General features: G+C 42.3%; 1 protein-coding gene across 4 annotated transcripts in view; it reads left to right on the top strand.

The window, feature by feature from the left end:
* The window catches only part of WBP4 (WW domain binding protein 4), a 37,347-nt gene that overhangs the window by 14,007 nt on the left and 10,010 nt on the right, over positions 1-13,330 (top strand). For all 4 annotated transcript variants that reach the window (XM_021065642.1, XM_021065641.1, XM_021065643.1 and 1 more), the window contains exons 8-9: positions 2,614-2,807; positions 8,607-8,770. In XM_021065642.1, coding sequence (XP_020921301.1) covers positions 2,614-2,807; positions 8,607-8,770 — 358 coding nt within the window. The remainder of the gene's footprint in view (positions 1-2,613; positions 2,808-8,606; positions 8,771-13,330) is intronic.

Raw genomic sequence — 13,330 nt, 5'->3', positions numbered from 1 at the left:
AGCTGTCTAAATCTGAAACCACTTATCAGCCTGCTGATGAATTGTCTGACCTTGAGAATTTTAGTATAGTGATAGAAAGATTTCCATAGCAAGTATGTATTACTTTTTATAATTTAAAAATATTAATACAGTAGAAAAGCCAAGAGATTTCTACATATGCTGAGCTGTGTACTGTTTTTCTCTGCTGATACTGTATTCACAATTTTTTTTTTTTTTTTTTTTTTGGCCACACACCATGGCATTCAGAAGTTCTCAGGGCACGGATTGAGCCCGTGCTGCAGTTGCAACCTGTACCACAGCTGCAGCAATGCCAGATGCTTAACCCACTGAGCCACCAGGGAACTTCCCAAATTTCTTTACTTTGAAGATCATTTTTATTCTACCATTATTGGTTTTTATCATGATGATTTCAGAAATATAATCATTACCATAGATGGTACCTTAGAGATCACTTCATTCAACTTGCCTTTTCCTTTTTTAAAAAGCAAAAATGGGAGTGCCCTGGTAGCTCAGCAGGTTAAGGAGCCAGTGTTGTCACTGCTGTGGCTCTGGTCGCTGCTGTGGTGTAAGTCTGATCCCTGGCCTGGGAACTTCCACATGCCGTGGGCATTGCCCTAAAAAAGCAAAACTGAAGCTGTTTTAGCAGTGGCTGAGATTGTCTGATTTTCACTCTTACTAATTTAAGAATGTTTCAGTTATATAAATATTTAGAAAACATGCACAGCAATTTTACCAATTACTCTGTTTTTCAACGTAAGATTTTGTCTAATTTCATAAAACTAATCTTTCCAATAATTGTACGTGGTTTCTTCTGCAGTTAAATTTACCAGAATAGCTATAATATTGGTGTATCTTGAAGATTTTTTAAAAATTTAATTCCTGGAGTTCCCGTCGTGGCTCAGTGGTTAACGAATCCGACTAGGAACCATGAGGTTTCGGGTTCCATCCCTGGCCTCGCTCAGTGGGTTAAGGACCCGGCGTTGCCGTGAGCTGTGGTGTAGGTTGCAGACGCGGCTCGGATCCCGCGTTGCTGTGGCTCTGGTGTAGGCCGGTGGCTACAGCTCCGATTGGACCCCTAGCCTGGGAACCTCCATATGCCGCGGGAGCGGCCCAAGAAATGGCAAAAAAAGACAAAAAAGTAAATAAATAAATAAATAAATTTAATTCCTACTTTCCAAAGACTTCTACATAGCATTAAATCATTTAGGAAGAAAAGGCCCTTTTGAACTTCAGATATATATATACCCAGCCTGCCTAATGATGACAGGGGTTCTACCTCAGTAAACTGAATGTGCTCACTCCTTCTAGAGATAACATGACCTATAACATAGCCTAGAGTTTGATCTGCGTGAGCTCAGTGCACAGCTTTTTCCCTTATCAGCTCTGGACCCTGTGGGCACGTCACTGGGTCTACAGTTGCTCTTCAGTAAAACAGAGGTGATCGTGTGCCCTGTGGGGTCATGATGGTCACGTGTCCATAAAGTTCCCCAAACAGTACCTGGTGCATATTAGATGCCTAACAGATTACTGCTTGAAAGTTCTGTTACTCGTGTCAAATAGAGACAGGGAAAAGTCATGCTTTTCCTTTGTGCTGTAAAGTACCCTGTAATTCACAAGGGACTGTATCTGTTTATTTACCCTCAACAGTTTCAGCCAATGTCTGAACCAGTATGATTACTGATAGAGCCTCTTTCACTCTATTAATATGGAAGTTCCCAGGCTAGGGGTCGAATCGGAGCCACAGCTGCCAGCCTGCGCCATAGCCACAGCAACACGGGATTTGAGTCAAGTCTACGGCCGACGCCACAGCTCACGGCAAGGCCGCATCCTTAACCCACCGAGCGAGGCCAGGGATCAAACCTGCGTCCCCATGGATAACAGTCGGGTTCATTACCCCTGAGCCACGATGGGAACTCCCCTTTTCACTCTTAAACCTTTCCCAGTTGAAGAATAAATTTTAGAATCCCTTTCCCTTTGATTAAACTAAAAGTAGAGAGTAGCTGCGAGATAATTAGAACTGTTATCATTTTATGAAAAGCCAGATACACCACTGGGTGGCAGTAGAGTTCAATTGAGATTTTTTTGTTGTTGTTCCTTACAAAATGACAACTCATATTCATTTAGATCTTTGCCGTATTATTTCACTTTGTGACGATCCCAGGAAAACTTCGTGATAAATAAATTTCAGGAAATCTCATGTGTGCCCATTGTTTCCTGAAATTGATGTCAGTTAAATTGTGAGTCCTCTAACTATCACCCATTTCTTGTTCTACTGGGGCTACTGTTTAAACATCTAGTGAGTCCAGATTGTTTGAAATTAATTTCTTTTGTGTGTGTTTTTTTAATAATATATATTGTAATTGCTCAGTGAATTTTATTACGTTTATAGTTGTACAGCAGTCTTCACAACCAAATCGTATATGAAATTAATTTCTGAAAGATAGTAGGGAAACTTTGGGGAATTCTTACTGGTTATCCTGTTGATGAAGTAATGCTGTGAAACAGGTGCAGTGTTGTCCCTTAATAATATATTGCCAGGAATCGTTATATTGGGAATTACTTCTAAATAGACTTTGTAACTAAATAACGTGACTGTTAAAATGTGTTGAATAGAATCCAGATGGGAAAAACCTGATGATTTCATTCCACACTCTGGCGATCTGCTTTCTAGTAAAGGCAGTGAAAAATCACGTGGCACCGAAGAAGCGTCCAAATCGTCAGATTCGCATAGTGACTCTGATGGGGAACGAGAAGCCAGAAAAGGAGAGGTCTCCACAGAAAGGGAAAAGATAAGAATAAAGTTTAAGGTAGGTTCCTGATGTCCTCTTTACAACAGTGGATTAACTTAGAAAAAGATCTGCAGGCTTCCTTCAGTTTTCTGGTAGGAGATAGAAATAAAACTGAAACACGCATTTTGGATAAATGGTTGTATCATTTATGGACATCTATTTGGTAGCAAGACAGTACATTGATTTTTAGACCTTCTAAGTTTGAGATGTCTCTGTAACATTCAGAGAGCTGCCCGAACATGCAAGTATGAGTGATTGGGCTAGAAATGCTCGTTTGAGCATCTTCAACATACTGGTAGTAATTTAAGTCTCAGAATGGACGAAGTAACCCAGGGAAATGACCTTGGGGAACATTCAGCATTAAACTGCAAGAGAGGAGTTCCCGTCATGGCGCAGTGGTTAACGAATCCGACTAGGAACCATGAGGTTGCGGGTTCGGTCCCTGCCCTTGCTCAGTGGGTTAACGATCCGGCGTTGCCGTGAGCTGTGGTGTAGGTCGCAGATGCAGCTCGGATCCCGCGTTGCTGTGGCTCTGGCATAGGCCGGGGGCTACAGCTCCGATTGGACCCCTAGCCTGGGAACCTCCATATGCCCCGCGAGCAGCCCAAGAAATGACAAAAAAAGAAAAAAAAAGGGGGGGGGAGTTCCCGTCATGGCTCAGTGATTAACGAATCCGACTAGGAACACGAGGTTGCGGGTTCGATCCCTGGCCTTGCTCAGTGGTTTAAGGATCCAGAGTTGCTGTGGCTCTGGTGTAGGCAGGCGGCTATAGCTCCCATTCGACCCCTAGCCTGGGAACCTCCATGTGCCGCAGGAGCAGCCCTAGAAAAAAAAAGACCAAAAAAATAAAAATTTTAAAAAGTATGCAGAGAAAGAGAATTCAGTATCCCAGAAGTCAAAGGGATAGAGAGCATCAAGGGTTAATTAGGTCTGGGAAAAGGGAAATGTCCATTGAATTTTGTAGTAAGGAAGTCTTTGATGGCCTTGTAGCAGTTAGGTGTGTCAGGTGGGAAAGTTCAGCTGAAGGGGGATGAAAAGTGGTTCACAGTGTATATAGATGTGGTTTGGATATGAAATAAAAAGTAGAGATGACAGGATGGTGGTGATTTTTTTTTTTTTTTTTTTTTTTTTTGTCTTTTGTCTTTTTAGAGTCACACCCATGGCATGTGAAGGTTCCCAGGCTAGGGGTCCAATCGGAGCTACAGCTGCCAGCCGACACCACAGCCACAGCAACGCCAGATCCAAGCCGCGTCTGCAACCTACACCACAGCTCACGGCAGCACCGGATCCTTAACCCACTGATCGAGGCCAGGGATCGAACCCACAACCTCGTGGTTCCTAGTCAGATTCCTTTCCACTGCGTCACGATGGAAACTCCCATACTGATTTTTAACCATAAGAGATGTGTGGTGGTGATGTGTTTCCGTCAAAAAAGGTAGAAAGAGAATGCCAGCAAGGGTCAGTGGATAGGTTGGTTTTGATCAAAGAAGCTCATTTTCTGTAAGAGGTATGGTTATGAATGAGTTGGTATCCGGAAAAAATGGAAAGAGCCATGCCTTTTAGCCTCTGTTTACTCATGTATAAAGAAGTCAACATTGTTTGCTGAGAGTGAGCAGCTTCAGGGAGCTTGACAACATTAGCGGATTAAAATCGTCACTGAGCCAGAGTGGAAGAGGAAATGAACCAAGTAAGAAAATTGTCAGGTGGTGCCAAGTGCCCAGCCGTGGTGGGAAAGTCAAACAGGCGTTTTATTAGTATTAATAGTATTTCTGGAGTTCCCGTCGTGACTCAGCGGTTAACGAATCTGACTAGCATCCATGAGGATGCAGGTTCGATCCCTGGCCTTGCTCAGTGGGTTAAGGATCCAGCCTTGCCGTGAGCTGTGGTGTAGGTCACAGATGCAGCTCAGATCCTATGTTGCTGTGGCTGTGGTGTAGGCCGGCAGCTGTAGCTCCGATTTGACCCCTAGTCAGGGAACCTCTATATTGCTGCGGGTGAGGCTCTAAAATAAAAAAAAAGTAGTGTTAATAGTATTGCTAGTTCTCCTGCTTTTGTGACCTTTCCAGGAGCACTGAGGAGCCTGGGTGCCAAAGCAGACAAGATACATAGCATTGATCCATGGTTGAGTACTGGCTTGAGAGGTGAAGGAATATCCAGGATGCTAGAGAGCGTATCCAGGCCTCACCTAGGATCTTGTCATTGCCTGCAACTTCTCTACCTACTCCATAAATTTTGGTGGAACTTAGGGTGAGGATTGTATCCCGTTGGTAGAAAACCAGCAAAAAAGCTCTTTTTGTTTTTGGCTCTTTTTTTTTCGTCTTTTTAGGGCCGCACCTGCTGCCTATGGAGGAGGTTCCCAGCCTAGAGGTCTAATGGGAGCTGTAACTGCTGGCCTATACCACAGCCACAGCTGCATGGGATCCAAGCCATGTCGGCGACCTACACCACAGCTCACAGCAACACCAGGCCCTTAACCCACTGAGCAAGGCCAGGGATCAAACCTGCATCCTCATAGATGCTAGTCAGATTCATTTCCACTGAGCCACGACGGGAACTCCTCGACAAAGCTCTTCTGTAATAGAAATCTCATCATGTGTGGAGTGGTTTTTTGTTTTTTTTTTTTTTTCCCCTTTGGCCATGCCCAGAGCATGTGGTGGTTCCCAGGCCAGGGATCGAACCCAAACCACTGCAGTGATAAAGCCAGGATTACCAACCCGCTCGCCACAAAGAAACTTGTCATAATGCATGTAGTTAAATTTAGGTAATCCAGCATCCAGCCTGGGACAGGTACGATTAATTGCAGGCAAACAAACTATTGCAAAATACAGATAAACAAAAACAAACTATAATCCTGCCACCTCCCAGAGAAATCAGTATAATACCTTGGTGTTATTGGTCTATAATAGTTTGTTGGTTTTTTTTTTTTTTAAGTTTTAATTATTTTTTTAAAATGGCTGCACCTGTGGCATGTGGACGTTCCCAGGCCAGGGATTGAATCCGAGCCTCAGCCTTGACCTACACTGGATCCTTTAACCCACTGTGCCAGGCCAGGAATCGAACCCGCACTTCTGCCATGACCTGAGTGGCTGCACTCAGGTTCATAACCCACTGCATCACAGCGGGAACTCCTATAATAGTTTTCTAGTCACACGTGTACATTGCTTGTAACAAAACCTGGAGTCATACTCTAATAAGGTTTCATTATCAATATTCAGTTTAACTTGTCACAAAGACATTACATTAATTCTTCTGCCTCAGAAATAATGGATGGATAGTATTCCGTGGTATGAATATACAATTATTAATTCAGCCCTGTGTAGCTGAATATTTATCTTGAATAATGACTGGGGGGACCAGGAGAAAAAATAATTGGAGATACATTGCTTAGCAGTGTTAAAGCCTCTGCTGAAATTGGATATCATAAATTCTGAAGTCTCATCAGTCTGTATGGCCGTGTGATTTTTTTTTTTTTTTCCCCGTAGCATTTGACAGATTGATGGTTGGCTCGATTTGTGTTGGAATTTTTAGGTCCTATGCAATAGATAGGCATAGGGACAGAGATGTTTAAGGGTGCTCGCAAAAGCGTGTTTATCAAGTGATTCTCTGTGGGCTGGGGCCCAGTAATGAAGGATGTAAAGTCTGGTTGAGACCCAGCAAACTCAGGATAATGGTTAAAGTAGCACAGACGGTAACAAGGTTGGACAGGAGGTGTAGCAGCCGTAAGGGAGCCAGAAACCCAAAAGAATAACACTGGTCAGAGCGTGGGCTTTGGGGGTTTAAGATTTCACAAGCGGGCGTATTTGAGTGATGACCTAAATTCAAATGAAAAGGAACCATAGGCATCAGGAATTAATATCTGAATACTACCTATGCACCAGGTGCTACATAGAAGGAAGATGCAACATTAGGTGGCTGGACTATAGTGAAGGCCAAAGTCGTTGATTTTGTGGCTCATCACACGGAGGCTCGGGCGTTCTTAATCTCAAGGATGACAAGAGTTCGAATAGAGAGAACATGGTGCCAGAGTTGCCAGAGTCATCACATAATATAGAGTAGTGGAGTTCCCGTCGTGGCGCAGTGGTTAACGAATCCGACTGGGAACCATGAGGTTGTGGGTTCGATCCCTGGCCTTACTCAGTGGGTTGGGGATCCGGCATTGCTGTGGCTCTGGCGTAGGCCAGTGGCTACAGCTCCGATTCGACCCCTAGCCTGGGAATCTTCATATGCCGCAGGAGTGGCCCAAGAAGTGACAAAAAGACAAAAAATAAAAAAATAAAAAAGAGAGAGTAGGGGCCAGAGGTCCACGGAGCAATGTGAGGAGTTGGGAGAGAGCTGTGTGGAAGGTGGTACGAGCCTCTGGGGAGGAGGCATTTATTGCATGAGGATCAACATATAAAGCATGACTTCAATAAAAATGTTTTTGGTTTTTTGTGGGGTTTTTTGGGTTTTAGGGCTGCGCCTGCGGCATATGGAGGTTCTCAGGCTAGGGGTCGAATCGGAACTCCAGCTGCCAGCCTACACCAGAGCCACAGCAACTCAGGATCCAAGCAGCATCTGCAACCTCCACCACAGCTCACGGCAGCACCAGTTCTCCAACCCACTGAGCAAAGCCAGGGATCAAACCTGCATCCTCATGGATACTAGTCGGATTCGTTTCCTCTGTGCCACAACCAGAACTCCCCCAAATGTTTTATTTTTGAGATGTTCTGGCTTGGAAGCCGTCAGGATGCCATGGCACGCTGATGCCATGTCCTACCTCCTGTAATATCACAGCATAGGGCATGTATTAGCATCCATCCAGGGAGTTGCAAACAAAACAGTGTCCCAGGACTGCCACCCGACCAAGGTTGCACACTTTGCAAAGAGGCTGAAATCTAGCTCGCAGTCCACACCCTAAACCAGGTCAAGGGGCTTTGTGGTCCCCGATGTAGGGGTGCCGTAAAAGCACCAGCCTGTCCAGGGGCTCCTGTGGGAGCTGCTTCTACCTCAAGAGGGTGTCTCTTTCTAATTTCATGTAGTTACTAGTTGTATAGGTTAGTTAGTTAGTACTGTGTAGTTACCAGTGAGGTTCTGGCAATGTCCTCAACGTGAAGATGGATTTCATTAACACTAACAGGTTAATGGAGGTTTTTTTTGTTTGTTTGTTTGTCTTTTTGCTATTTCTTGGGCCACTCCCACGGCACATGGAGGTTCCCAGGCTAGGGGTCAAATCGGAGCTGTAGCCACCGGCCTACGCCAGAGCCACAACCACGCGGGATCCGATCCGCGTCTGCAACCTACACCACAGGTCACAGCAACGCCGGATCCTTAACCCACTGAGCAAGGCCAGGGATCGAACCCGCAACCTCATGGTTCCTAGTCGGATTCGTTAACCACTGCGCCACGACGGGAACTCCTAATGGAGTTTTTAAAAGAGGGAACAGATGTAGAAGTGTCTGGTGACATGGCATTAAATTCGAAAGGGGCACAGTATAAAGGGAGGTGTCAGTAAGAATATGGATATGTCAGTAAGGAGAGCAGTAGAGAGGAAAGGATAAAAAAGACCAGTTATGTCTCTAATGGTAGACTATTAATAGGGTCGTGTATTATTTTAAAAAGCACCCTTGGCCACGGTGTATTAGCATTTTAGACCTAATGAAAAACCTCATCAGGCTTCAGAGTTGTTTTATGTATGTTTGTTGTGTTAGGTGCAAATTTGAACTATTCAGTGAGTTAATGGATTATTATTTGTAAATCAGTAACAAGACTATGTTAAAGAAATTTTTTGTTCCGGCAGTTTTGCTTGAAGTCTGTTATTTCTTGACTTTGACATTCCAGGAAAAAAATAAAAATAGTGATAAAGGAACTGAACCAGAAACACAGAAAGGAAAAAAGACCCAAGGGCAGAATTCATCAGGTCCAAGTGAAGGAAAACCCAAGGCTCACAAAAAACCAAACCCTTATGGAGAGTGGCAAGAAATTAAGCAAGAAGTAGAGTCCCAGTAAGTACCTGCAACTTAATCCCACTGTTACTACAGTTATTTTATGCTCTGATGCTTCCATAAATTGCAGTACCTAATTTCAGGAGTAAGGTGCTCAATTAAAGTGTAGCTCATTTCTTTTATGTCTATAATGGTCTTATTTTTTCTAATTAAATGATTTGATTTGATTTTTGTCTTTTTAGGGCTGTACCAAGGCATATGGAACTTGCCAGGCAAGGGGTTTTCAAATTGGAGCTGCAGCTGCAGGTCTACGCCACAGCTGTGACAACACGGGGTCAGGTCGGAAGCTGCATCTGTGACCTACGCTGCAGCTTGTGGCAGTGCCAGATCCTTAACCCACTGAGCAAGGCCAGGGATGGAACTCGAATCCTTATGGATACCAGTCAGGTTCTTAACCCACCGAGCCACAACAGGAACTCCTTTTAAATATTTTTAATTGTAAGGTAATGTTTATTTTTAAAAAGAAGCTAAGTTTTTCTTTTTTGCTTTTTAGGGCCGAACCTCTGGCATATGGAGGTTCCCAGGCTAGGGGTCTAATCAGAGCTACACCTGCCAGCCTACGCCACAACCACAGCCACGCCAGATCCAAGGCAAATCTGTGACCTACACCACAGCTCACGGCAACGCCAGATCCCTAACCCACTAAGCAAGGCCAGGGATCCAACCCGAAACCTCATGGTTCCTTGTGGATTCGTTTCTGCTGCGCCACAATGGGAACTCCTGTTTTAATTCCTGCCACGAGATGACATTTGTATTGACCACACATGCCCACACTAACTGGCACCGTATACACAGGAGCATTCCCGCACTTACCATCAGTGTCCTCTCGGAGAAACAAACATCTGCATGTTCAATAAGTGCTTCATATGATCTCTCTAAAGACGAGAAAAAAGTTCTTGTTTGTTACCGTATTGAAAATGGCTTATGACATTTCACCTAAGGTTTTAAGTTTTTATTCAAAAAACAGCAGTTTTGGAGTTCCCTTTGTGCCTCTCATGGGTGAAGATCTCGACATGGTGTCCATGAGGATGCAGGTTCCATACCTGGCCTTGCTCACGGGGTTAAGGATCCCTCATTGTCACAAGCTGTGTTGTCTGTCCCATATGTGGCTGGATCCCGCATTGCTGGGGCTGAGGCACAGGCTGGCAGCTGCAGCTCTGATTCAGTCCCCAGCCTGGGAACTTGTGTATGCCGCAGGTGTGGTGCCAAAAGCAAAAAAGAGAGCCGTTTTGTCAACTAAACAAGATCCTGGTAGACGTGTTACTTGGTTTACGTTGTTCCTATCAGTTACTGTCTTTGGATCATTTACGCAATGAAAGGAAAATCACTCGCAGCGCCACAGTTTGGTGTTTTTTAAATGCTAAAAAAACTTGAGGCGGGGGAAAAATGTATCTGTGTGAGTTAAGCAGTTTTTCTCTGAAATGTGAATGCTTTGAAATGGTAGCACAACTGCCCTGTGGATACTTTCAGAGTGAAGTTATTCATTGCTAAAACTGTACTTTTAAAAAGTCGTATTTTTTCACCAGGTAGAATAATCCAAGTTTTGGGCCACTTTATATACTGTTCTAATAAGAATTGATTCCCTAGGATATCATACCATAGTATAACTTTGAACTGCTATTGGAATGTTATTGTTACATGTTCAGGTTGTATTTATGTTACTTAATGAAATATTAGGAAATGCGTATTTAATGCTATGCGGTGGTGCCGGGGCTCCATAAGTATATTGAAGTTGCAGGAATCATAGACTACATTAATTACTCCGAAATCGTTTTTTTTTTTTTTTTTTTTTTTTTTTTTTTTTTTTGCTTTTTAAGGCTACACCCGTGGCATATGGAGGTTCCCAGGCTAGGGGTTGAATCAGAGCTGTAGCTGCCGGCCTATTCCACAGCCACAGCAACTCGGGATCCATGCCACGTCTGCGACCTACACCAGAGCTCACGGCGACGCCGAATCCTTAACCCACTGAGCAAGGCCAGGGACCGAACCCGCAACCTCATGGTTCCTGGTCGGATTCATTAACCACTGCACCACGACGGGAACTTCCCGAAATCTTCCTTAAGTGACAATAGAAACATGGTCCTCCTTTATTTATCAGCATCTCCTATACTTCAAAGCTGAGATTTCTTAAAATTTCAGTATTTTCGTTTTCCATGTGATAAATACATTATAAAGCCATTCTTACTAAGTTTTGACCTAGTCAACCAGTTTAATATGTGATGGATTATGTCTGACCTCCTAAGTAGATTTACTGGGGAGGTTGAAACTTTTTTTTTTTTTTTTCATATTTTTATCAGTGTTTTGTATTTACCCTTCTGTGAATTGCCTGTTGATAGTCTTTGCAAATTTTTCTATTGAGGTATTAATCTTTCCTTTCAGAAGCTCCTTATGTAGTACAGAAGCTAGCCATTTATCAGTAGTGGTTATTATGGATTTTCCACATTTGTAGTTTGACTTTTATTTGTGCTTATAATAGTTTTTGATGTGTAGAATTTTGTAATATTTAAATCTTCTGATCTCTTTTTTTCTTTGTGATCTATTTTATTGATATTACCCTTTTTCATCTAAAAGTCATATATATATATACTTGTATTTCCTTCTGGTTTGTGTGGTCTTTTTAATGTAGTTATTTAATCCATCTTTAGTAATTTTTATACATTGTAAAAGATGAGATTCTAAAACAATTTTTTATCTTACCCAGCAAAATAATTTTGCCAGTACCCTTCCCTGATTTTTAAAAATTTTTATTAAAGTTGATTTACAATGTTCTGTCAATTTCTGCTGTACAGCAAAGTGACCCAGTCATACATACACACACACACACACACACACACATTTTTTCTCACATTATCCTCCATCGTGTTCCTTCACAGGTGATTAGATATAATTCCCTGTGCTATACAGCAGGATCTCATTGCTCATTCTTCCCTATTTTTAAGTGACACCTTTTTTTTTTTATCTTGTGTTTAATTTTCAGATTTACCAAGTGTGTTTCTAGCTACCTATTCTCTTCTATTAGTCCATCTATCTTAAAGGTTTAATTATTGCGATTTAACTATGTCCTTTTATGCGGCACGTGGAAGTTCCCAAGCTAGGGATCGAACCTGAGCCACTGCAGTGACAATGTCAGATCCTTAACCTGCTGTGCCACAAGGGCACTGCCCGTGACTTTTTTCTGTTAATTCTACTTCCTATTTATTTCATGTCCTATTTATTTTAGTTACATTTTCAAACCCAGTATCACAATAAGGAAAGTTGCTATTTCTGTTTTGTTGCTGATTTCAGTGGAAATATCTTTAAAATGTATATTGAGGATTGTGAGTTCCAGTCATGGCTCAGCAGGAACAAACCCAACTAGTATCCATGAGGATACGGGTTCGATCCCTGGCCTCGCTCAGTGGGTTGAGGATCCAGTGTTGCCGTGAGCTGTGGTGTAGGATGCAGACATGGCTCAGATCATGAGTGCCTGTGGCTGTGGCGTAGACCAGCAGCAGCAGCTCTGATTTAACCACTAGTCTGGAAACTTCCATATGCCTCAGGTGTGGCTCTAAAAAAAAATAATAATAATTATGTTGAGGATTGGATTGATTATTGGCTTAAGATACATAATCTCTGTTATGTTAAAGAGGTATGCTTTATTCCTAGATTGTTCAAGGATTATTATCAGACATAGATTTATAGATTTTGGTGAATTTCAGTAATCATAGCTCTTCTATGAAAAACTGATTGGGAAATGATGATCTGTAGTTTTATTTTTGTTGGATTTATGATACCTTTATGAGACTTTTATATATGATTTATGCTAAACAATGGATTAGGTAGCTTTCCATTTCTTTAATGCTATAGAATAGTTCATAGTTTCCCAGGGATTAAAAAGCTTAAAAAAAAAACCCTAGTAAAATCTTCTGGTCCTGGAGTTCTAGGGGGAGGTAATTTTTGATAGCTTTTCAGTATCTTGGTTACCGTCTATCTGTATGCCATTAGGCAAGTTGCCAAATCTCCCTGAGCCTCAGTTTCCTCATCTGTAAAATGAGATGATAATAGTTCTTACCCTATTTCTACTTTATTGTGGGAAATAAAATAGAAAAAAACAAATTAACACCTTTAGCACCATGTTGGCACTCGGTACCTAGAACACCTAAACACTCACTGACTGTTACACGCTACAGCTGATGGGGGGCCAGGGGGAGTAGCTTCCCCTAGTTAGCTCTAGTAGTTCATATATTCTTCCCCTAGTCTCATATTTCATTAAGGGCTTAAAATTGAAAACTTTTGGTAATAAACTTTCTGTACTTTTGAATTTTTCAGGTATTTTTTAAAATCCTTCTAAGTTTTATACTTTCTTGCAATGGTATTTGCTAACGAATTTTTCCATCTGTATTAAGACTCTATAATTGATATACACTGTGTAAGTTTAAAGTGTGCAGTGTGTTGATTTGATAGACTTAGGTTGCATAGTGATTACCACAATAGTGTTAGCTAACACTTCCCTTATGTCACACTTAATAACCATGGTTTTTATTCGGTTGGCTTGTTGAGCTTTTTGTGACGAGAACTAGT

This window comes from Sus scrofa, chromosome 11 (genome assembly GCF_000003025.6).
Source record: "Sus scrofa isolate TJ Tabasco breed Duroc chromosome 11, Sscrofa11.1, whole genome shotgun sequence".
Lineage (NCBI taxonomy): Eukaryota > Metazoa > Chordata > Mammalia > Artiodactyla > Suidae > Sus > Sus scrofa.
Note: the sequence above shows the minus strand (reverse complement) of the source record. Positions and strands in the feature narration are given on the sequence as shown.